The 26,412-nt window shown below is 35.2% G+C and overlaps 1 protein-coding gene across 1 annotated transcript; it reads right to left on the minus strand.

Moving 5' to 3' along the window:
• Positions 1 to 1,801: 1,801 nt before the first annotated feature.
• Positions 1,802 to 26,083, minus strand: fsd1 (fibronectin type III and SPRY domain containing 1). Its single transcript, XM_056463819.1, has 13 exons — positions 25,994 to 26,083; positions 23,598 to 23,693; positions 23,298 to 23,429; positions 19,766 to 19,867; positions 19,369 to 19,391; positions 17,334 to 17,455; positions 15,005 to 15,214; positions 14,824 to 14,922; positions 12,881 to 13,034; positions 10,843 to 10,925; positions 10,504 to 10,755; positions 7,356 to 7,444; positions 1,802 to 2,913 (listed from the first exon to the last, which is right to left on the minus strand). Exons 1-13 carry the CDS (start codon positions 26,048 to 26,050, stop codon positions 2,803 to 2,805), a joined length of 1,530 nt encoding a protein of 509 aa, XP_056319794.1. The 5' UTR covers positions 26,051 to 26,083; the 3' UTR covers positions 1,802 to 2,802.
• Positions 26,084 to 26,412: the final 329 nt, after the last annotated feature.

A 26,412-nucleotide genomic window follows, 5' to 3' on the forward strand; every position in this document is an offset into this window, starting at 1 on the left:
TATTTTTCAGTTCGATTTCAGTGATCTGTTACTCCTTTCAGTTAGCTTTAGCTTCTTTTGTTTTTTGATATTTTGACAATTTTTATTTGTCTGAACTTTTTTTTTTTTTTTTTTTTACTAAAATCATCTTGGCTCCAGTAACAGAAATTTCTTCTGCAATCCAGAGAGAGAGAAACAATGGGTCACAGAGGTTTGGAACAAGGTAAAGATGAATAAATGATACACAATTTTATGTTTTTGGTCAAATTTACCTTTAAGACGACAGCAATATGGCAAAAAAATACTGTAGATTTCTTTGTTATAGGTGATTCTTTACCACAAAACCAGTCACAGGTGTATTGATTAATTTGTATGAATTGGGGTTTGTACATCATCTTAAATGAGCTTTCCATTGATGTATGATTTGTTAGGATAGCACAATATTAGATGATCTGAGAGATCCAAAAATATTAAAGCTTTTTAATTAGTCTAAACCAGGGATGCTCAAAGTTTTCCTATGATAGGCCAAAAACCTCATTTGATTGAGGCTAGTGGGCCAAAGGTAAATATAGTTGGTAATTTATTTATGAATATTTTGAAATAACTAGAAAACATTGATTTATATTAACTAATACAGTATATTATACATTACATTTTATAATGAGCTTTACAACTCATTTGTAACAGAATGGAGTTACACTAGTTTTTGTCTTGATTTGCTCGCTGATGTCTTCTTCATAGTCCTCTATCCATCGAGTGACAGTATTTACGTTTTAAAAACTCTGATTCATTTACAACATTTAATTTCAGTTTGCTGTTTGTGTAGCTCAGCAATGGGGAAATTACCAACCTACGTCACACGGGTTCAACTGCGCATAAAGGTTGCAAATAAAGACCAGATGCAATAGCAAACATGCCTTGTTGTGCGGTAGGATGCCAAAATCAAAAGTCCAAAAAAAGAAAACTTAAATTTTACGGTAGACCACACAGCTTTTAATGCCAACCGCAGACGTTTTTAGCTAACAGCCATCAGAAGAGCTGAATGGAATGAGGACCTAATTAAAAAAGCTTGACTCTGCAGTTCTCATTTTATATCAGGTAAGTTCACGCTATGCTGAATCATACACATTAATCGTTTTGATTGCAGCAATGATTTTAGCAAAAACAGTCAAATATGGTGAATTAAACTGCGGACACTGAATGCTAAGAATGAAATGTAAAAATGTAAGTTGACATACCCTGCCGTACAGGTGCAGTTCACTGTCAGATTGCAGTTGTTTTGCTTGTTGATGATTACCCAGGCCTTGTATAACTCAGTCTTCTTTCCTTGTCTTTGGCTAGGCAGAACCTCGGTTTTGAGCACTACAAAGTTTTGAATCTGGTATTCATGGAACATTATTTCTTGCACATAACCACACAGAACACAATTGTAGGCATCCAAAAACGTGTAGGGCTTTAACTTCTCTCTTGTAAAATCACTTGGAGTTTCAATAAGTTTGGGAGGGTGCTATCGCAAATGGACCTGTCAGACGAACGCCGCTCACTTTAACGTTAATTTTGCAGAATAACTGCTCATCACTGGGTGACGATGTAAATAATATATATAAAATGTAATCAATATAACTCATCTCTAATACAACAACAAACTCTGTACGGATGTCATTCCCTCGCTGTAAATGCTAGTGCTCCCGGGTTTTTTCTGCAACCTAGATGCGCGCGCATCCTTAATGTTTACAAACCGGTAATTCGTCTATAAAGCAAACAAACAAAAAAGGTTATGTCAAATTAGAAATGAAATCTCTCCATCATTCTCACTCTCTTCTCGGATGGGATGGTGGGCCAAATCAAAGGTTACAATGGGCCTACTTTGGCCCACAGGCCCTACTTTGGGCATCTCTGGTCTAAATGAAGTGCTTAGAAATGCACATTAATTTAGTAGGAAATTACAGTATATTTACAGTAGGAAATTGACAAAATATCTTCATGGAAAACAAGTCCATTACTTAATATTCCAATCATTTGGGTGTAAAGGGAAAATCTACAATTTTGACGCATTCAATGTATTTTGGAGTATTGCCAAATACAGTATATACCCTTGCAACATGAGTCTGGTTCTGTGGTTCAGGGGTGCGTATGTATGTATTACATACATCTTTGCAGCAGGCGTACAAAAAAGGTCAGTTGTGGTAAATATTTGCATAAAGAACACTGAAAATGTACTTTTCTGAACGAACACACACACACACACACACACACACACATCATTGACCGTGCGAGACCAAATGAGAAGTGAAATCTCCTCCTCAGATGCTGGAACTGCTGAATGAATACATTCTATAAAAGGCATTTGATCTCTATGATTTAGCTTGTGATTATTGTGCTACCTTGATATTAGTTTAAAAACATCGCAGATACTGGAGGCATATCATTAAAGACATTCAGTGTGTAAATATAATACGCTTTTATCTGAGCTTTAAAACACCAACATGCTGCTGTTGCGTTAAAATAAGTGTTGGAAATGTGGCTCGTGAATGAACAAATGCTAAAACGAGTACAATACCTTTAGCCCTTAGGCTATTTAAGCTGGCTGCATGTTGAAATGGAGTAATACCCCTTGTCACGTCTTCATTCAGGACACTGAAAGGCACAGGATCCAGATCAGTGAGCTAAAAGGAATGAGGAAGGCTAGAGAGAACTAGAGCAGCTTCTCCCTCATACTGATGACTGAAGAGCCTCCAGGCTTGTTGTGTCAAAGTTAGCCAGGTGTTCTCCGCACCTGAGCAGATGTGCAGCAGTTCTAGAGAATGGATATGTTAATGTGAGTTAGGTAAGGCTGGCGTTAGAGCTGCTTGTGTTACTGTTTCTTTTCTGGCCGCTCAACACGATACTGGGTACCTGAAGGCCCGTCTGCACCGAGAAACTCCCATTCCACACCTACAGGGGGCGAAAGAGAGCAAGAGTTAGGTCACAGATAAAAAAAGAACACGCTGTTATTAACGACTGACCAAATGGCGTTCTAGTTCCCTGATACACTTGTTCATCTTCAGAACATAAATGAAGATATTTTAGATGAAATCTGAGAGCTCGCTGACCCTCCATAGGCAGCAACGGTCACGAGATGTTTCAATTCCAGAAAAGGAACCAAAAACATTCCATGCAACATTCAGGCTGATTTATACTTATTCATCAAGTGCACAGATATGTACGGTACAGCCTTTGCGCGGTTGCAAAGCCCTCGCTGTGGACACGCATCTCTCAACAAAAAAAATTGTAGCTACACATCGCATTGACACGCAGCGCAAACTCTGTAATTGGTCAACTTGATAGCTGTGACAAATGTGGGTAGGACCGAGAGCCACATGATCCACATGAAGTGTTGAGTCCCTTGAAGGAGCTCCAGATGGAAACTTTTGTTTTGTGTTTACATTGTTTAATGAAGATGCACGTCCGCTAGGTCCTGGCTCTGAATGAGCGAGTTTGGGCCACTTGCACATTAAGGTACTGTTCAGAAAAAAACAACACCCGCGATGAAACTCGACACGGAGGAACATAACCTCACTGCCAGCTAGTTTTCCGAAAACAGCATGCAGAAGTATAAATGCATGACAACGCGCAAGGTATGCGCCGTGGGTCACGCTGATCACTCAACGCAAAAGTATAAACCAGCCTTTATTTGTTCAACTGTAATCATACGGAGCTCCAAGAACACTTCTGTGTGCCAAAATAACTAAAAATTACATCGTTCACCAATGTCTTCTGCGCCACAATTGGGTGCGCATGTACTATGAGTAATATGCTAATACAGGCTGCTGTTGCACAGATCAAGCTATCTCTGACTATTCTATCTATTTAACTGTCTATCTGTCTACAGTTGAAAGCAGAAGTTTACATACACTCTATAAAAAGGCACATGACCATTTAAACAAAAGGCAGATGTTAATGTGACTAAACTTTTTCTCTTTCAGGTAAGTCAGGGTTATCAAATAGTTTCTGTTATGCTTAATAGCAGAATAATTTAGAGAGAGATTTTTTTTAAGAAATTGTTATAACTCATCTTGAAAGTCAAGTTTACATACAATAAGATAACGAAGCCTCTGAAAATACCCAGATGACGGGGTCAAGGTTTTGGAAGTTTCTGATTGGCTAATTGACAACATTTGAGTTAATTGGAGGCACAACTGTAGAATAGTATTTAAGGAAAACCTCAAACACTCTGCTTCCATGTGTGACAACATGGGAAAATCAACAAGCCAGAATCAACATAAAATCCAGATTACAATTTGCTAAATTACACTGGGAAAAAGACTAAGGTTTGGAGACATGTTCTGTGGTCTGATGGAATTAAGATTGAACTGTTTGGCCATAATGACCAGTGTTACATATGGAGGACAAAGGGGGAAGCTTACAAGCCTAGGAACACCATCCGAATTATGAAGTATGGGGGTGGCAGCATCATGTTGTGGGCTGTTTTGCTGCAGCAGGGACTGGTCCACTTCACAGAATATATGACATCATGAAGAATCTCAAGACATTAGCCAGGAAATTAAAACTTGCAAACAGACCATGACCCTAAGCATACTGCCAAATTAGTTAAAATGTGCTTTAAGGACAACAGAGTGAATGTTTTGAAGTGGCCATCACAAAGCCCTGATCTCAATCCTATAGAAAATTTGAGGGCAGAGTTGAAAAAGCTTGTGCAAGCAAGACAGCCAACAAATTTACACCAATTCAGTCAGGAGGAATGGGCCAAAATTCCTTCAAACTATTGTGAGAAGCTTGTTGAAGGATACCCAAAACATTTGACCAAACTTATACAGTTTAAAAGCAAAGCTAAAAAATACCAAGGAAATGTATGTCAACTTTGAACTGTCTAGAAATTATAAAAAAATCTCTCATTATTCTGCCATTTAGCAAATGTAAATGATTTTGGTAATCCTAACGGACCTAAAAACGTAAACGTTTTAGTAAATGTTTAGTCTGATTTACCATCATGTTCCTTTTTTTAGAGTGTATGTAAACTTCTGGTTTCAACTGTGTATATAGAGACTTTTTACTTTTCATCTGCACCAAGAGCCGTTGCAACTTCCTCCCAAGTGGTTTCCTTAACCTACAAATCTTTATATTATGTAGATTATACTGTATGCTGTTTGCTTCTCAAGCTCGTGAGAAGAGTCATTCATTATAGTCTTTTTAGGGGCACTCAGAAGACAATCACCTTTGATACCATGTGATTTTGTTTTTGATCATCAGCACGATGCATATACAGTAGTTATAATAATATTTATTCAAATATAGATATAATGAGATTTATAAATAATCAAATTAGTGTGCAACTTAAGCAAAACTGACACAATAAATTGTTTTGAATTTGGTTTTCGTAGTTCTGCTTCCCCAAAAAATATATATATTTAAAAATTGTAATGGAAATCTTAAAAATCTGCTGATTTTTTAAATGCATTTATTGGCTAAAATTGCTACTTTTATTGTCATTCAGTGTGTTTTTGGTCATGATCAATGCGTTGGCGTTAATAATTGACCATAAGCAGTGCTGGAAAAATAGACCTGGTCACGGCCCCGATCAGGGCTCAACAATAAGGACTGCCCGATGGCCTGGGGCCAGCGTGAGAGATGCCCGGAACAATAGACATCGTTCAGGCCAGTGCTGCCTTCTCACAAAATTTTTATTTGCCTGTGACTATTTTTCAATTGCGTGCAAATACACTTAGAATTCTTATGTCTCAGAGTTGTGAACACCATACTGTTTTTTGGTTCCTCTTAACTGATTGGATGCTGTGAGCACGTTTTTTTTTTTCCCTAACCTGTTAACAACCAGAACAGTGAAGAGGCGGCAACATAACAGCAACATCAAATTATGAGGCTAAAAGAAAACGTCTGTTTCTTATGTCTTGGAAGCAGACATTTACGTGAGTACAACACGACGAAAAAAATGAAGTGATGTTTTGCACAGTTTGCTGTCACTTTAAAGTCAGCCACCTTTTGTTTTGCAATAAAATACCTGCACATTTTCCATACTGCTATACTTCACTGCTAAATATCTGAACATTTTTTAAATATTTAAATTCTAGATTCACAGACATTATTTCTGACACATTATTTAAAATATATGACTTAGAAATAACTATTAACTTCTTTTTTTTTTTGGTGGGGCCAGTGAAAAGTTTGGCAGGTCAAGTAAAAATCTGAACCACTGGTCCAATTGGGTCAGTAGAAAAAAAAATCCTTAGTGTTGAACCCTGCTGATGCTTATATGCTACTCACTGTGGCACAGCTTGGGCATGTGATATGAAAGCAGCATCTGTTAACATTTGCTCTGAAAAAAACAACATGTGAAAGAGGCATAAAGGCAATATGTCATACTGCTATTAGTAAACAGACAACCATATTATGTTACTGAGGTGTTTTTTACCGTTTGAAGGTGTTTTTTACCGTTTGTTCCCTTTTTTGACACACAAAAGTGTTCTTTGAGCTTCATATGATTATATTTGAACCACATGTAATGTTGTGACAGTGTTTTTGGTTCCTTTCCTGACTTTAAGCATTTGTTACCAGCGCTGTCTAAAATATCTTTGTTTCTGAAAATGAAGGAAGGTCTCAGGGGACTGGACTGAAATGAGGGTGAGTAAATAATAAGAAATGTCATTTTTTGGATGAAATAACCCTTTTAAAGCAACATAAACAATGGTCTGGTGTGCCATCATTTCTAATGAAATCACGGCGGTTTTTGGAAGTGTGAAACTATTTGCTTTAACATATTTCACTACAGCTTGTAAACAAAAAAATAACTTTGTCAGTAGTATAATGAAGCCTTCTTACGTTTCTGTAGAAAGATTTCCAGGACACACAATAGGAACAAGTCATGATGGTCGACTAGCCAAGCATGGTAGATTCTGTGCTACTCTATCTTACACCTGAATCTTTTGATTGGAAATCACAAAATCTAACTTCTCTCATTCTCTGATGAATGTGTTTAAGTTTAATGCTGTTTAATACAGTACATGATACAGTATTATTAATACAGTACTGTTTAATACTGCTCAGTTACAGACTTTGGGAGAAGTTGTATCTTCAAAATCACTGTGTTGAAAGCACTGCACTTATATCTTGTACATGCAGACGAACATGTTGTGACATCTTATGATGGTATGTCAAGTTATATTTAGACTTCTGCATTCTTTTCCAGTCTATTGCACACAATCTAGATGTTTTTTGCACGCAAGAATGAATCTCATGTAAAACACTCTCTGAAACACTTCTTATTATACTTAACTTGCCAAGTTTTATTATTATTTTTTTTAAATCCCCCATTTATGTGTGATTTTATTGTAAAGTGCAAAATTGACCGAATCATATCTTACCATAAAGGCTGGTATAACAGGCTGCTGGAACTTGGTTCTAAAGGTATGAAGGAGAGTTTTATTTCTGGAGTTGTAGAAAGACAATGTGCCTGAAAAGAGCGAAGAGGACAAAAATGAGTTTTTACAACTTTAAAGAGCATAAATCTAGTAAAAATGAGGTACTTTAATACTCCTTTTGTAATTTCTACATATGTAAAAGGACCATCTGTTACTTTGAGTTGGAGAAAATGTGGTAAAATAGGAGATTATACCCACATTTTTTAAAAATATCCTAAGATTCAAGAATTTTGGAAAAATGTTCAAAAAGAAATAGATAAGAAATAAGATCTAGAAATACCCCTTGATCCAGTTGTGTGCTTACTGGGAGCACTGTCCAAACAAATGTTTAATGAAGAAGCAAGATTTATACTAAGGATATTTTTACTGGTTGCAAAAAAAATTATAACAGTACTTTGGATGGAAAAAGGTTCTCCAAATGTGCCTCTATGGATTCAGAGATTTAAACAGGTCTATGTAATGGAAAAAATGACTGCATGACTCCGGTATAGACAGGGTATATACAGAACTTCTTAAGCTGAATTTATTACCTTTTACTACCTTTTTTTAATACCTTAATAAACGTAATACCAGCACGACTTAGAGCTGCAACTGTAGTGGCGTAAATGAAATATCTTTCCAAATGGAGTAAATTGCAGATAACATATACATTTAAGTAAAGCAGAGGGATTAATCAAGATGTCACAGTGGGCCTTTTAGCCATAGTTTTTAATCAATGTCATATATGTCATCAATGTCAGTAGCTGCTCTTCTAAGAACAGTTCGGTACGGTTATGGTTGTACGGTTGAGCCTGGAACAGCACATCATGATTACAAAACGTTCTCGGCCTGGAATTCTCAGCTCGGTTAGACAACCATGCTGCATGGTGCCGATAGATTCTGTGTGTTGACATCGCGGCTCTGTTGCCAAGCTTTTTCCAGCCCAAAAGCTGTCCAAAACCCACCCAAACGCACAGAAAACGCCCAAAATATTAGATTAATATTTTATTTATTTTGAATTGATTTAAATCTAAATCAACCTAGTTACTTTTAACTGTTATAACTTATAATCATACAGAAACCAACACCATCAGTCACAGAACCACAACATAATCGGATCACATTGAAACACTGCCCCCCTCTCACCCACACACTGTACTACCTATTAGAGTATGTTTTACTTTTGAAATGGGGTTTAAATTTGTCCCATTTGGTGTTTTAAATTCCTTTGAGCTATGTAAGGTGCTGCTTGTCAATCAGACAACGCTTCTATGTTTGTTCTTGCTGTCAATTGCTGGAAAAAATGATCGCTAAAAGTGTCACGATAAACCGCTGTGAGTTTAACTGCAGGCGCTGCGTGATGCACGTGCAAGCGAGGTTATATTAACCGTCTTCTTGCAGACGTGGCAATAAGCCTCGCGGCTGTTGCCAACTACAGGCCTAAGCCAGTCTTTAAATCTTGAGTCCTCCAGCCAGAGGTCCGAAAACTTGCATTTCCCCATGTAATTTTTATTTAATTAATGACCGCAAGCGAGCTCACCTATATGGTTGGCAGCAAGCCAGCCGGGTACCCACTTTGTGTCAGCGCCTGCGCGCAAACGAACACCACCTCACATGATATTGCTCAGGTTCTACTCTCACCATATATACATAAATCCACACAAATTTTAGAATACAGGCCTGCACCTAACACAAATCGAAAATGTAATACCTCGTCAGATGATGTTTATTAATTTTAATACTTTTTAATGCCCTTAATTCTGGCTAATTTCATTTACTACCTTTTTACAACCCCGCGGACACCCTGAAGGGGTAAAATTGTTGGGGAAGGGGTTGTTTTGGAAGAAAAAAATATATTTAAAAATCTTAAATTAAAAAGTTAAAAAAAACAAACAAAAAAAAGTATAAATCTTTCTGTGATCTATGAAAAAGAAATTAATTAAAAATTGTGATACATTTTTTGGTCCATATACTATTTAAAGACAGTAAATTACGCATGCTCCATTTGTGTTTCTAAACTATATTTGAAGAGTTCCATCTGAAATTTTCCTCTAAAACTCACATTTTACTCAGCCTCCTATGTTTATGTTCAGTCATTTCACTTTAAACACAATGAAAATAACCTATTCTTTGCACTGAGAGTAAAATTACAGAAAAAATTACTGATTTTTTAATTCTCTAAAAGTATTCTCTAAGTGTGAGGCAGTTTGTATTCTCTAGAAGTATTTTCTAAAAGTAAACATGAGCCAGGCTAAAACTGGGTTTGTGTTAAATGAACCCACAGAGGTGCTGGAGTTGGTTATGGGAGCCTACGATAAGAAAGCTAAGCTGAAGAATGACTGATTATGTAAAATAACTGAATATGTAAAGTATTGATTATATATATGTTAAAAACTCATATGAAGTTAAATCTGTGAAGGGCATTCAGGAGAGTGAATAACATATTATCAAGTTAATGTACCATCATGACAATGTATGTAAACACAGTTATTTTGCATAGGTTGCATCTATGAAGTGATATCTCTGTCATCTATGCGGAGCAAAAACACACAAGGTGAAAATGCATGTATAAAAGCAGGATGATGGTGACAAAACACTTCAGATTGTCTAGGGGCGACTTCAGGTTGTCCTGAAGGGCTGTTTTCAGACATCTCGGCTTTATTATGTTAATGAAGTCTATTTTCTGGTATCCAAAACTTCCAGTCAGATAGGGTCTAATTGATGAGAAGGTCGGCAACTACGACACTACACACAACAGCCTGAGAAAAATGCTAATTTTAGATGAAAATTTCAGACGGCACTTTGCATTTAAACTCTTCATAACATTTTACTCTTAATTTGCCAAATTAAAAATCAATTAAAATGTAATTAATATATTAAAATATATTTGAAAAAATATATTGACAATTGATCCTGTAAAAGTAGTATTTTTATTTTATTATATTTTTATAGAACAATAAACTCCTGCTTTGAATATACCGCTATTTAAAAATATCCAAATAAAGTCAATATATTGGTCAACCTCTCTATAAAACATAGACTATCTGACACCATCATCTAGCCAATTCTGGAAGGACAAGCATCTAGCTAGAGTAGCAGCAGCTGAACTGACCCTCTTCATAGTTGCAGTAGATGCCGATGCGGTCAGGAATAGAGCAGTCCAGTGTTCTGGCTTTATTATTGTGCTTGGCTGTGAGGCTCTGCTGTAGCCAGTTGTTCAGATGGATGCACCACGACGCATTGCTCTTCCCCAGCTGATCAAAGCGACCCAGAGACCTCAAGGCCACTCCTGCTGCGAACGCCTTGCTCTCCTTATCAAAGCGCACCTCCCAGTAATGCTGGCCCGCGTCAATCATGGTGTCTCCTGCACAGACACACAAATTGGGGCGTTTTTGAATAAACTTTTGAAAACTTGCAGTTTCGATTGTTAAATACATTTGTGCCGACTGACCCAGGACGGTGTAGGACTCTGCTGTGAAGCGATCTCTGCCCGCTCTAGCAGACGGCGCTCTTTTAGGAGACATCATGGCTGTCCTGAGGGAGAAAAACTATTAGGAGATGCAGGACAGTTTATTTGTGAAATGCACATATTCTATTTTAAATTCTCCAAAAGGCTATGAAACAGTTTTGTTTTCATATACTATATTCCAGGATGGTTTTAAGAGTGGGACACAGAGCCATATATAATAACATTTTGTGTCTTATTATACCCATCAGTGTTGGATGTTATATTAAAAGACTAATTAACTACTAATTACATCATTAAAATTTTATTTCAGTGACTTTTCTAATTACTTTGTCTGAAAAGTAACTTCAATAGATCATTTAATTGCTTGACTGAATACTAATTTTAATTTTTTAAACGCACAGACATGAACAATCTAACTAAGGATCTGAGAATACTTGTAGCAATCTTATGTGTTGTTTTTATTTTCATTTGTTTATATTCATTTATTCTTCATTTTTTAATTTTATTTAATCATATGATCATTAGCCATTTATATAATTATCATTTTATTGATCATTACTCATTAGTTAATAAATTGATTATTATTTTAATACATTTTATAATTATTATTTTCCCATGATTATTGCTTTATTATTACTTCATTTTTCCATATTGTTATAATCTTATGACTGTGGATTTAAGCGCCACTTGTTTTCATGAGTAAGAGATAAGAGAATGTCTCCATTTCAAGGTCTGTATGGTCTCTGGACAATGCTGTGAAGCAGTAATTTTCACAACTAAGATTATTCAATAAACTCTGCTCTTTCTTTATCATTATTACTTTGTCTCCTGCTTCTGCTCCTTTCTAGTTTTCTCAGTCACCCATATATTGATAGGAGACTGTTAATTCAGTTGAATTCTGGTTAATAGGTTTTAATATTGGAAACTCTGCTGACTTGTCCAGATACCTGGAGAAACATTTTCTGACAAGATCTGGTGTCCGGGGCTAGATCTTATTTACCTGGAGATCTAACAGACAATAGAAATTAAACTTTTAGTTTGAGTCAAAGCAGGAACTTTTAGCTTTTTTAACACTTAAGTATGTTAAACATGTCACCACCAATAGCCTAGTGGTTAGTGCATCGACAAATAGCACCCAGGTGCTCGCGGCGACCTGAGTTTGATTCCCCGCTCGAGGTCCTTTGCTGATCCTTCCCCTATCTCTGCTCCCCGCACTTTCCTGTCTCTAATCTCCACTGTCCTATCAAAAAAATGTTAAACATAGGTTTTAAAAATAAATAAATCTAATTAAATAACCATATTTCACATACCCTATTGACAAATTTCTTACCAATTTCATTGTTTCTTAATCATGCAATTTTTTCGATCAATTTAATATATATAATATCTAATATTTTATTTATATATATATATATATATATATATATATATATATATATATATATATATATATATATATATATATATATATATATATACACACACACACACAAACATACAATTACTCTGCTTCTCTGAATTTATACCTTATATCTTTATGAAAAAAAATGAAAAATAATCTCTTGACATTTTTTCAGTGGAAAAGTAATTTATCTCAGTCTAAATAATCTAGTCTAATTATAGAATATAATTATAAAATAGTCTAATAGTAATCTTATCTCTCTCTAAAAGTAATTGCAGTAACTAGTTATTATCAACACTGATACCAATAAACATCAAATAAAGGGATCACTAATCATTTTTAGAAATGTAATTTATATATTGACTGAGTCAATTAAAGAATGGAATAAAAGATCTAAAGTAATCAAACTAAAAGAGCCTGTGAATCAGAATGAAATCGTCTGGGAATGTGAATCGATACAGAGCCCTGAGCCCCTGTAAACTAGACACACTGACCGTCTGTTTTCTGTTTACTGTAGCAGCGATGAGAAGCAAAGATCAAACAGATGTGTCTAAAAGGGCAGCAGCTGTTCAGCGGCAGTGCTGTCATATGATCTGTAGGTGTGTGTGTGAATCTGACCTGGCAGGAGAATGCATTGGAGAGTTGGTCCTGTTTTTCTCCTTACGGATGTCCTGAACGGCAACCTTCCCACCACTGCTGTCCCATTCCACACTGAGGTCCTCCACCTTCAAGTTCTGATGGGACGAACTTGCGTCCAGTTTAAAGACGAATGCTGGAAGATCAGGGTAAGAGGTTAAAGTATGTTTATTTTTCAGTTTTCAACACTTCCAATGTTACTCCTTGGGTTTCACAATCTGGGAGGAAAATCTGACTTACTTTTGTCCTATAGAAAATGTGATTGTGTGGTGGTTATATATACAGTACAGTTGAAGTCAACATTATTATTATTACTTTTTTAAATATTTCCTAAATGATGTTTGACAGAGCAAGGAATTTTTCACAGTATTTCCTATAAGATTGTTCTTCTAGAGAAAGTCTTATTTGTTTTATTTTGGCTAGAATAGAAGGAGATTTCATTTTTTTAACCCATTTTAAGGTCAATATTATTAGCCCCCTAAAGCTTTAGATTTTTTTTCGATTGTCTACAGAACAAACCATCGTTATACTATGACTTGCCTGATTACCCTAACTTGCCTAATTAACCTAGTAAAATATTATGTACTGTCATCATGGCAAAGATAAAATAAATCAGTTATTAGAAAAGAGTTATTAAAACTATTATGTATAGAAATATGTTGAAAAAATCTTCTCTCCATTAAATAGAAATTGGGGAAAAATATGGGGGCTAATAATTCAGGAGGGCTAATATTTCTGACTTCAACTGTATATAGCTATATAATATGGCTGAAAAATAACAGCATATGCAGTATTTATGTTGCATAGAGGTATGGTAAAGAACATTTATTTTATGAACCAAACATTTGTGTGTTAAATGCATAGGTTATTTATACAAATCAGATCAGGCCTTACTATATTTATTCCTTACTTTATATTTATTATGAGGCCCCCAGTATGTTCTGTTACTCTATTGGCTAGACTGGATTCAAAGGTGAACTTAGTGCCTCACAGAGCAGAACATAAACACTAATGGCACCTTGACATTAAAATAAATTTAAATTAATTTAAAAATTGTTTTAAAAAATAAGCATTAAAATAGCAATAAAATTATATTGCAGTATTCAACAACATTCCATAGTGGCTAGTATTAGCACACTCTTCCATTAGCACACTCTTCCACACTCTTTCTGTATTTTTCTATTATTAATAATTAGAATTTTCATTTTTAAAAATGTTTTTGTTAAAGTTAACACACATACACTACTGGTCAAATAAAATTATTAGTCCAGTCATTGCTTTTATTTCTATTACCATTAATAATAATAATAATAATAATAATAATAATAATAATAATAATAATAATAATAATAATAATAATAATAATAATAATAATAATAATAATAATAATAATAATTATAGTTAATCTTAGAGTGATTTCTAAAGGATTATGTGACTCTGAAGACTGGAGTAATGAAGCTGAAAATTCATCTTTAAAATCACGTGAATAAATTATTAAATTAAATTTTGATGAAATAAATGCAGCCTTGGTGAGCAGGAGAAGCTTATTTTAAAACATTTAAAAATCCTACTGACCCCAAACTTTTGACCTGTAGTATATACTGAAAACATCTTTCAAGGACATGATTACATTATTGTTCTTTTAGTGTTAATTACACTAAATGTTTGTTAAATTGACAACCATAAATAGTATTTCACAAAAGGGCAGACGTGCTACATCTGTGGCCTCTGAATCAGCTTTAGTTTAGTAGGGCTGGTGCTTTGTAACTTGTGTAAGACTCTTTTTTTTCTGTGTGAGAAGAAACCTCATGCCTCATTACCTTCTGTGTGTGTGTGTGTGTGTGTGTGTGTGTGTGTGTGTGTGTGTGTGTGTGTGTGTGTGTGTGTTTGTGTGTGTGCGTGTGCACAAACATTACGCTACTAACCATGTGTTTCCAGAGTAACCGGCTCTGAGAATTCACCTGCCACTGCTTTATTACATGCCTTCGCTCTAAAGGTCATGTAGCGCGTGTCAAAACGAACGCCTGGAAAAAACAGATGACATCATAACAAATACATCTTTATTAAAACTGTCACATCCAGAACATGCATCAGCATTTACTGTACCTGTGAGCGTGTACTCAGTTTCTTTAATTCCTTCCACCACCATCCAGGGATAGTCTTCACGAGCCCGCGGTGGACCCTCGTGATTGGTTTTCCGATGCTCCAGGATGTAGTGGTCAATTTTGGAGTCGGGTTCTGGTAAGGTCCACACCACTGTCACTGTGTTATCAAACACCTGGCATTCAGCCACATGAATTTCTGGCGTAGCCGGCACTGAAGGTGAACAACAGAGAGATCTGATATCGGAGAGCTTTACACACACTAACCAGAGCCTAAACTTTTTTTTGTTTACATGAAACCCAACAGTCTAAAACTTTTTCATTGAGAGCCGTGGGCCAAAGGTAAATATGCCAAACTATTTTACATTAAAGTTGCCATGGGTAATTTCATCATTTATTTCGTGATATTAAAAAAAGAAGAAGAAAATATTACTTTAAATTGTATTATTTAATGCTGTATAACTTTTAATATGATACTGTAACTTAAAAAACATAAACAATCACATTTATAACAGTGGAGTTCAATGCTGAAAACACAGGTGAGCAGAAAGTGCCAATGACTTGATTTGCTCACCAAAGTCTTTGCATAGTCGGGTGACAGTATTTAAACTAAATCTGATTAATTTACACCATTTAATTTCAGTTAGCTTTTAACTATAAAACAAATAAAGGGTTACATCAAATTTTAATTCACAATCTCTCAACCGTCCCCATCATTCTCCCTCTCTTCTCAGATGCGATGACGGGCCCTAGTTTGGACATCTCTGGTTTAAAACATGGGGAATTCTGAAATTATTGCTGTTTAAAATGTAAATAATGACAATTCAATGATATTTGTAAATACATGACACACACGTTATGCTTATTATTTCACAGTACAGCTATAGGAACAAAGTTTAAAGACCATGTGAACATTCTTACTCTGGATTTACAATTTGAAATCATCAGTTATTTTGAATTCTGACAAAAAATAACAATATTTTCATTAGAAATTTGGAATAAATGTTATTAGGCTTTAATATATAAAACAAATATTAACTTTTTATTTAAAGCTATAAAGGCATGTTAACCCTAAAAAAGTAATTTCATAATAAAAAAAGTTTTAATTTATAATTGTAAACATCATTCCCAATAATTAATTGAAACAACATCCAACCATTATTTTGATCACAAATACCACACTCAGCAGTAATTAGGAATTACTTCTGGTACGTATTATTGAAAACACAATGGGCTCTATCTTAACGATCTAAGCATTAAGCATTGAACATTTAAGGCGCAAAAGCATTAAGGGCATATCCAAATCCACTTTTGCTATTTTAGGGACAGAAAAATACAGTTTGTGTCTCCAGCACATGGTCTAAGAGGGTTGTGTTTATTCTCTTAATGAGTTATGAGTGTGTTTTGAGTATAACGTGCATTAAACCAAACAAAGTCTCATCTCCCATTCCCTTTAAGAGTCAGTTGCGCCGCGCTATGGCACATTTGCTATTTACATGGTGGACTTTGTAAGTGGAAAAACTGAACACTTCACTAGCAAGAAAACAGTAAACAGACATTTGCAGCGAGGATAAAGAATGAGCCTTCTCCATTCGGCCTCTTTACTTTACTTTAACTCTTTACTCCTTTACTTTAGTGGAGTAAGGAAACAGTGTTGTATGCACCACTTAGGACAACCATTAGCCTACATATTTAATTTAATTTGTTAAGCGCAAAGATTTGTTTCAAAACTGTTTCTAATATTCAGTTCTAATTTGCAGCAAACAAATATCTAAACAATAATAACGAAGAGTAGTAAAAAACTGAGTTATATCCAAACACACGTCCTATTCTTATGCCCCATATAGTGATGCATATGTCTCCAAAACTCGAAAGGTGGACAAATCTAAACTTGTCTTTATTAAAACAAATATAAATATGAATATAATAAATAATCCTGCTAATAATAATAACATAATACAAATGCTAATTGTCATAAACAATGTGGCGCAAAATTACAGATTACAGTTGCGCTGGTCTAAAAATAGCAACAATCGTGCCAAACACGTCTTGCACCTTATTGCGCCGAGTGTATGATAGGGCCCACTTTGTGTTTTCATGCACAATAAAAACCTGTTCTAACAATTTCCAGGAAAATCGATCTGCATTTATAGTATGTGCAATTTGGAAAGTACTAGTCAAAACTGTTACACCATCAGATACATATTGACACAATACATTGAAATGACGCCAGTAAAACCATTTACATGCAAAGTAGGTGGGAAATCTAGGTGTGTGTCAATTAGCCTTTACTTGAATTGTTTATGCCATTTCCTCATTGATGCAACACTAACCTGGAAGAAACGTGATGGACTGAAGCAGGTGTCTTTCGTGAGTGAAGTCCACCATCATGTGATTCATACTGTCACTGGCCTTTGCTTTCAGGGACAGACGAAACGCCGGAGCCATAGTCACACTGCAGACACACAGACCCACAGTAAACACTCACCGACAGTCTACAAACACAATTAAGCCCATGTGACCGAATGAACGGGAATGTGGGAATGACACGAAAATGTCACAATAAATCACTCCATGCATTTGAACACACACATACCCACACACACACCCTGGGGGGTCTGACAAAACAAACAGAGAGTGAAACAACTAATTTACTAATGAAAATGACTAGTACTTTGCTAAAATAATAAATAAATAAAAGTTTGGGATTAGAATTTAGTTTAATTTTCATTCTTATTATTTTAAAGAAGTGTCTCCTCCTCACCAAAGTGACATTTATTTGATCAAAAAGAACCAAATATTACATTTTTGAAATATTTTTTCCAAAAATGTTCTATTTGAAATATTTCTCAATTTGCATGTGTTTTCTAATGTGATTTATTTCTGTGATTCAGAGATTAATTTAATCCAGTCTTCAGTGTCACATGATCCTTTAGAAAATCATTGTAATACACTACCTGACAAGACTTGTCGCCTGTCCAAGTTTTAGGAACAACAAATAATAACTTGACCTCTAGTTGATCATTTGGTATCAGAAGTGGCTTAAGTGAAAGGCAAAGGCCTCTAGATTACGCTTATTTTACCAAAATAAAATATGATCATGCCATGATTTTTAATTATTTAATTAGGGCAGTAAGGTCTTGTCAATTAACAGAAATAATGTACAGTATAGAATATAAAGTTATAGTGCAGTGGAAAAATAATTAATATTGTGTCTGACTCCCATGAGCTTAGACGACTGGCTGCATCCATACATCTCTGCAATGACTCAAATAACTTATTAATAAAGTCATCTGGAATGGCAGACAAAGCGTTCTTGCAGGACTCCCAGAGTTCATCAAGATTCTTTGGATTCATCTTCAATGCCTCCTCCCTCATTTTACCCCAGACATGCTCAATAATGTTCATCTCTGGTGACTGGGCTGGCCAATCCTGGAGCACCTTGACCTACTTTGCTTTCAGGAACTTTGATGTGGAGGCTTAAGTATGAGGAGTGATATATTGCTGAAGAATTTGCCCTCTGCTGTGGTTTGTAATGTAATGGGCAGCACAAATGAATTGATACCTCAGGTTGTTGATGTTGCCATCCACTCTGCAGATCTCTTGCATGCTCCCATACTGAATGCAACCCCAAACCATGATTTTTCTTTCACCAAACATGACTGATTCATGTGAGAATCTTGGGTCCATGCGGGTTCCAATAGGTCATCTATTGTTTGTGATGTTTGTGATGCAGTTCAACAGATGATTCATCTGAAAAATCTACATTCCGTCACTTTTCCAAATGATCAACTAGAAGTCAAGTTATTATTTGTTGCTCTTCAAACTGGGATCGACGACAAGACTTTTGTCAGGTAGTGTATGTTGATGTATGATTATTTTTTTTTTAACTGCTTCATAGTTTTGTGAAAATGGTGATAAATTTGACGTCTTATAATTATTTGACGAAAAAAAAGGCATTTATTTGTAATATTACTGTATTAGTTTCCACAAAAATATGAAGCAGTCTAACAGTTTTTCACACTGATAATAATAAATGTTTTCAAGAACAGCAGATCATCATATTAGAATGTATTCTGAAGGATCATATGGCACTAAAGACTGGAGTAATGATGCTGAAATTTAAACTTTGAATCACAGGAATACATTTTAAAGTGCATTCAAGTGAAACATTTATGTTAAATTGTCAAAGTATTTCTAAATTATACATTTTCTAACTGTATTTTTGATTAAATAAAAACATTAAAACATCTTACTGATCCCAAACTTTTGATCGGTAGTGTATATTAAATGAGTCAATGATAAAAATGAATGGACATTTGGGGGAAGAGTGTTTCTACAACGAGCTCAATCAAAGCTGTACAGTACCTATCCTTTATGTCTTTAGCCGCCTGCAGCAGAAAGGGAACAGAAGAAGAGAAAGATAGGGAGCGACAGAACTGAGTCTCATTGAATCACAACAAAACACAATACATCAGTCACACCAGCACGAGTGTTAGCGGGAAAAACAAGCAGCGTCTGACACAATCTGCCACATTGTTAGAGATGCAACAGCAGTGCCAAAAAGTTAAAAGCACATAGTCAAATAATCATCATCAATGCTTTAACAAAGTAAAAGTTTTAAGTCAAATATCGTAAAAGCAAGTTTAAAATATAAAACAGTAACTGGGTTGATGTTCCAAAGGTTGAAAAAACAAAAAGTTGTTAAATCAGAAACGATTAATCATTTAGATCTTGTATAAATTCCTGTATGAATAAGTGGTACCTGAGTGAAGCTGTCATTCTCTGATGAGCAGAGTGTCTGATTGGCAAATTCCAGCAGTTCCTCTGAGCTCTCTAGAGCTTTGGTGCAGGCACCCAACTGGCTCTAAATGGACCATTCCGATAATCACAATATCACTGGTTAGTTGCATGTTAGATTTAGTTACATAATTCAGGTTTTATGACTATCAACTTTTTATGTCTACTAAAAAATCAAATAAAATTCAAATTTGTCACATTCACAGTATGATATGCAGAACCTGCTTACACAACCACTCGTGACCTTAATTAATAACCAATAAAATGGCAAAAAGACTCTAAATTTTGGAGAAACAGAAGTTATGTGTTAGAAAATAAAAGCAAACATAAATTATTTAAAGGCATAATTACCAGTAGTATGCTAAACTGTGTTGTAGGGTTCTTGTATTTTGCATACTGCTGAGGGTTCACCTTTGCAACTGTAGACTTAATATTTTTTTTGTATTTGATTTGAATACTTTTGCTACCTGTTTGTTTGCTTGTTCTTGTAATTGCCAAATATGTGTTCTAAAAGTATTACTTTAGTATGAAAAGAATATGACAAGAATATAAATGCCCATTACTGGACAAAAGTTTGGAGTTAGAAGGTTTTTTTTTAAATAAATTAATGATTAAGCAGGGATTCCTGAGCATTACTGGACAAAAGTTTGGAGTTAGAAGGATTTTTTTAAAATAAATTAATGATTAAGCAGGGATTCCTGAGCAACAAATCAGCATATTTTAAATGCTTTCTGAAGGATCATGTGATGCTGAAGACTGGAATAATGATGATGAAAATGCAGCTTTTCATCACTTTGTTTTAAATATATTAAACAAAAATAGCTGTTTTAAAGTATAATAAATTCACAATATTACAGATTTTATTTTCAAATTAATGCAGCCTTAATGAGTTAGAGAGTAGAGAAATACTTATATCAGAAACTTAGAACAAAAAATTTATTGACCCAAATTTTGGTTGTGAATGATCAACAATATTATTTTGTAAAAATCATATTTGACAAAGTAATTCTTAGAATAATATATACCTAATATAAATAAACAATAATACATGAAAACTGTGGAGGACAATACAATACAATGTAAAACTAACTTCAGTTTGTTTAAAAAATTTTGGTGATGCAAGTCACAAAATAAACTGTATATCATATATCATCAGTGGTGGAAAGAGTACTAAAAAAATCACTCACGTAAAAGTACTATTAATTGCCTAAAAATGTAGTGCACGTAGAGAAAAAGTATCTGTTGTCAATATTACTCAAAGTATGAGTAAAAAGTAGCCCTTTTAAAAGTACTCGAGTAGTGAGTATCACGCTGTAAAAAGCTGATACATTTACATGTAATTTGTGGATGTGTAAACGTAACATTCTGTAGTGCATTTAGTTATTGCCAAGCAGGCACACAACGCCATAAGATGTTAATATTAGGTTAGATTTAGGTTGTGACGTCAGGTGACCAAAATTCAATGTCTAGCCAGCGTCTCAGGACAACATTATTTTGATGTTCAATACCGACGTCAAATTAATCAACGTCACATTGAAATTTAGTTGATTTTAGGTTGTGTTAGAAATTGACCAAAATCCAACGTCGAGCCAACATCTTAAACCAACGTCATATTGACGTCAAATACTGACATTTATTCGTCAGGTATGGCAACCAAAATCCAACATCTGATAGACATCATATTGGTAACGTCCACACAACATTAGGCTGTAACATCATTAGACGTTGATTTTAGGTTGGACGTTGGACATTGATGTTGGCCTGACGTTGGGTTCTGACGTCAACCTGATTTTCATTTCCAAACAAAATGCAACGTCCCCATGACGTTGGGGTACAATGTCAATCTGACGTCATCTCTGGGTAAAGTCATGTAAAGATTTTGGACATCTTCTTTTGGACACTTTTAATGCTTTCAAACAGTTTGCTGGAATTATAAGTCTTGAGGTAGTTCACTATGATGCGATTTACTTTCTATGTGCATATATCTTGCATTTCGTGCCTTGTACTTGTACATGTGTGATGACAATAAAGTTGAATCTAATCTAAAAAAAATGTGTGATTTAATTGGACAGGAATCACAGGACGAAATTTTCTAATCCCCATAGACAAGAAAAAAACAAAGTAGTAACTGTAGGTTGAAGGGAATTCGTGGAGTAAAAGTACCGATACAGCACTAAAAATGTACTCAAGGGAAAGTAAAAGTACACATTTTTAAAGCAACTTAGTAAATTACAATTTCTGAGAAAAAGTACTCAACTACAGTAGTTTGAGTATTTGTAATTAGTTACTTTACACCACTGGATATCATAGAGATTAGAATTACTATAAACAGATGAGTAAAAAAAACTTTCTGATTTCAAGTTTACACTTTACACCAAACTGAAGTGCTTTGAAATCATACCCTTCCAAGAAAGAACATACAGTGAATGAAGAATGTAATGACTGAGGTCAAGGAAGGTTTAATAGTTCGAAATGTGTGCTTAAAATGCTTTGTTATGCAATCTGGATTATACACACAGGCACTGTAATCCTCAAGGATTTCTTATTATCCTTCTCTAAACATGACACATCCAAGTCACGCTCAAGCTCTAAAGCCATCTCGATCTGCCTTTTACTGATATATCTGATCATTCAATCTAGTACATAAAGTGTCCCTTTTATGGATTTTTGAAAATTACATTTCATGCAGTGTGTAACACAGCTCTAAGCGAATGAAAACATCACGCAAAGTTTTAAATCTGAAAGCACACCTTGTATAAAGTTATTGACTCTCAAAAGAACGAGTCGACTCAGAGTCATTTAAACAAGTCATTTTTTAAAGCTAATTTTATTTGCTCTCTAAAGCTGCTCGCAGTAGACCAATCAAAACAGACTGGGTCATCACAACACTAGCTACGTTTAAAACCACCTATTTTTATGCGCATCAATTTTGAAAATGCGCATAAAAACATATTCGCATAACTGAGTAGGATAAACTTTTTATTCGATAAGAAAAGATGTGTATAAACTATGATGGAAACACTTTTACCGAACAAATTCCAGTATGCACATTAAAAAAAAAGTCAAGTGAGATTAAAGTGACCCATTCAGAGTGAGTGTCTGGTAAACAACTCACTGATTCAAGTGATCCATTCAGAACGAGTCTCTGCTAAACAACTCACTGATTCAAGAGATTGGTTCAAAGTGAGTCTCTGGTAAACAACTCACTGATTCAAGTGATTGGTTTAGAGTGAGTCTCTGGTAAACAACTTACTGATTCAAGTGATTGGTTCAGAGTGAGTCTCTGGTAAACAACTCACTGATTCAAGTGATCGGTTCAGAGTGAGTCTCTGGTAAACAACTCACTGATTCAAGTAATCCATTCAGAGTGAGTCTCCAGTGAATGATTCACTGATGTTACAAACTGATCTGAATAGGGTTCAGCCTATGAATGTGGTTTCACTTGAATTTTCAGTATGGTTATCAGAGTACAACAGCAATCTTCACAATGCTCTCACCTGTAGCTCATATGTGCGACTGGCTCTTTCCTGCTTGATCCGTGTAACCATTCCCTCTTTTAGGTCATCCAGGACCAAATGTAGTGAACTAAACTCTGACTCCAGGTCTTCCTGTACTCGGTTTGAATTCGCCTGCAAACATCATAACCCAGAGTTTAAGCAGCATGTCTTCAAACTTATTGATGGTTTAGTGAAATAAACACTGTGCTTAAAACATCTTAAGAGCTGACATTTTCTCACTCATCAAACAGTTTGATAACTAAATGTGAGTAAAGAGAACTGGCCTGCTGTAGTGATTACCTCTAGGTTCTCCAGATTCTGCTTTAGAGAACAAATGAAATTTTGAATTTCCTCATTTTTCAGAGCCAGTGTCGTGATAATCTTCCTCAGTGACTCCTAAAACATGAAACACAATCTTAACCATCATCAAATGCCACATCATAACCAGAAAAGAAAAATAGGTTAGAGGATATCTGATTATAGAAAGAGGAAAACCTGCTCGGTTCTAGGAAGCATATTCTGAATAAATAAAAGTGTTTATTGTTATATTCATATTAGAATTGTACCATTGTTTTTTTGTAACCATTTTGTGCAGCAGAAGTGACAGAAGAAAAAAAACACGCATAAAATTCACATATGACCAATTATAATTTTAAAGTTTTATGACCATCACAAATATAGAAGTTACATATATATTTAATAGAGTTCAATAATAACATGTTTAAAGTTTTATTACTGTGCTACTATATATGGATCAAAGAGGAGACCTGCCTTTATGGAGTCCGCAATAAATTATGTACAAAAAGCATATAAAAGGTCTACTTGTATTAAATATCTAAAAATGTCTGCTTTCATGTTTCATACAGTATAACTTTTGTTAAAATTATATGTAAAAAATAAAAAAGAATGTGCCATCACCATTCAGCATTACAGATACTGTATATCAATGTGCTGAAAACAGAAACAACATTCTTATTCTGATCTGTACTTATTTTTACAAGATAAAGTGTATATATATATAAAATCAGATAAAACTTAGTCGTTTAAAAGATAGCGTAGGAAAAGTATACATATTTAAAATATGATAATTAATTAGTATTTGATTATACACTGACTGGCCACTTTATTAGGTACACCTTACTAGTACCGAGTTGGACCCACTTTTGCCTTCAGAACTGCCCTAATTCGTTGCGGCATAAATTCAACAAGGTACTGGAAATATTCCTCAGACGTTTTGGACCATATTGACATGATAGCATCACGCAGTTGCTGCAGATTTGTCAGCTGCACATCCATGATTCAAATCTCCCGTTCCATCACATCCCAAATGTGCTTTATTTGATTGAGATCTGGTGACTGTAGAGGTCATTTGAGTACAGTTAACTCATTATCATGTTCAAGCAACCAGTCTGAGATGAATTGCTCTTTATGACATGGCGCGTTATCCTGCTGGAAGTGGCTATCAGAACATGGGTACACTGTAGTCATAAAGGGATGGACATGGTCAGGTAGGCTGTGGGGTTGACATGATGCTCAATTGGTACTGGGCCCAAAGTGTGCCAAGAAAATATGCCCCACACCATTACACCACCAGCAGCAGCCTGAATCATTAATACAAGGCAATATTTTTGGCATATAAACTATTGTTAGACTGATTGACAGCTTAGTGTGCATCTAATTTGTGGTGCTAATTTACAATACCAATTACCATTTGCTCAGGAAAAATTTAATTATCAAAGCTGTATTACATCTATTTTGATGCTCAAAAAGTCCTTAGATTCACATGTCTTTGATCTCACTGTGTAGAACAATATTAAGTATGTGATATGAATAGGATATTGTTTTGCTTTTGTTGAACAGTTAGTCACAGTTTTATTTAAAAGATTGTTATATAATTGGAATAATTAGAATATAACTCAAAGGTGGTGGGGTTTTTTTTTCAATAAAAACAAACTACACTTTAGTTGGCGATGATTAAGTGCACCTTTGTCAGTTTGATGTCATTCGGATGACACTGACGTCATTATTTCCTTGTCTATTTTGAGTGCTGCCTCAGGGCACGAGTGCAGACTTGCAAAAGAGATTCAACTGGTATTTATTTTTAGCTCATCCACGGCTGAACAGAAATGACATGTTTCCTTGTCATATCGTCCAAGCCACTTGCACTGGATTAAGTCACTGATAAAGAGCCGCACAGAAGCGGCTTTATATCCGGGGCGCCTCCCTGAAGCCTGACACTCCTAACAATACAGGCCGGTTCAGGATTACCCTGTGCCAAAATTCGCACTTGCTTGTGGGTTTTTATATGTGAATAAACAGTAATATTATTTCTTTTTCTAGGGAAAATGTCCAGTGATTAATATTTTAAAACACGACTCGTTTCACGTTACAGAGCTGCGAGAACCGGGGCGTTTCTGGCGATTCAAACTAGCTCTTGGTGACCAACTTGGAGCAATTTTCATTCACACGTCACAAATCTTAAAGATGCGACGTTGTTTCTTCTGCACTTCGTTACTTTTACACTTTCTTCTTTATAAGGACACATTTTCACCAACACAATGGGCGGAGGACGTTTGGAAGTGAAGCTACAAGCTAACGGCATTTCGTATTTAGTGTCTCTTTCAGCGCAGCATCCTCCGTCTTTTTCATCTTAAGTGTGTCCGACATCCTTTCCTTAAACGGTGAATTCCTCTTACCTTCTGGTCGTCCATGCTGTCCGCATGCAGCACCTGTTTCAGAGATTCTCCGGACATTTATCCCAGGTCGTCCGCTACGGCGCTTCTCCGTTGGTACTGATGTTGCTATGGAGCATTGCATCCTCAACGACTCATTAGCGGCAAAGGGAGTTCTGCGCAGGCGCACAACAAGAATGTTGGGTAATGTAGTTTTCCATATATACAATCTACAAATAATCACTCGTTTTGTGGTTATCTATGTCACGAAAGTACTGAATTCTGTTTACTAGCTAATGAACTGCTTTTGTATATGTATATAATATTGATGAATTTAAACGTGACTTAACTATTTAGCATATACAAGTGCATTTATTTACATTTATTTGGGAGATCAAAGGGAAATGAAGAAGGCATCAAGCCACTTATCAAAGCAATACTCA

The sequence above is a fragment of the Danio aesculapii genome, chromosome 8 (genome assembly GCF_903798145.1).
Source record: "Danio aesculapii chromosome 8, fDanAes4.1, whole genome shotgun sequence".
Lineage (NCBI taxonomy): Eukaryota > Metazoa > Chordata > Actinopteri > Cypriniformes > Danionidae > Danio > Danio aesculapii.

Bases quoted from the DNA above. Each gene is read 5' to 3' on its own strand.
- fsd1 (XM_056463819.1), bottom strand. From the start codon at position 26,050: ATGTCCGGAGAATCTCTGAAACAGGTGCTGCATGCGGACAGCATGGAC. The intron at 14,923-15,004 runs GTACAGTAAATG...TGTTTTTTCCAG, and splicing joins AACTGAGTACACGCTCACAG to GCGTTCGTTTTGACACGCGC. The intron at 2,914-7,355 runs GTAAGATATGAT...CGCCCCCTGTAG, and splicing joins CTGTTATACCAGCCTTTATG to GTGTGGAATGGGAGTTTCTC.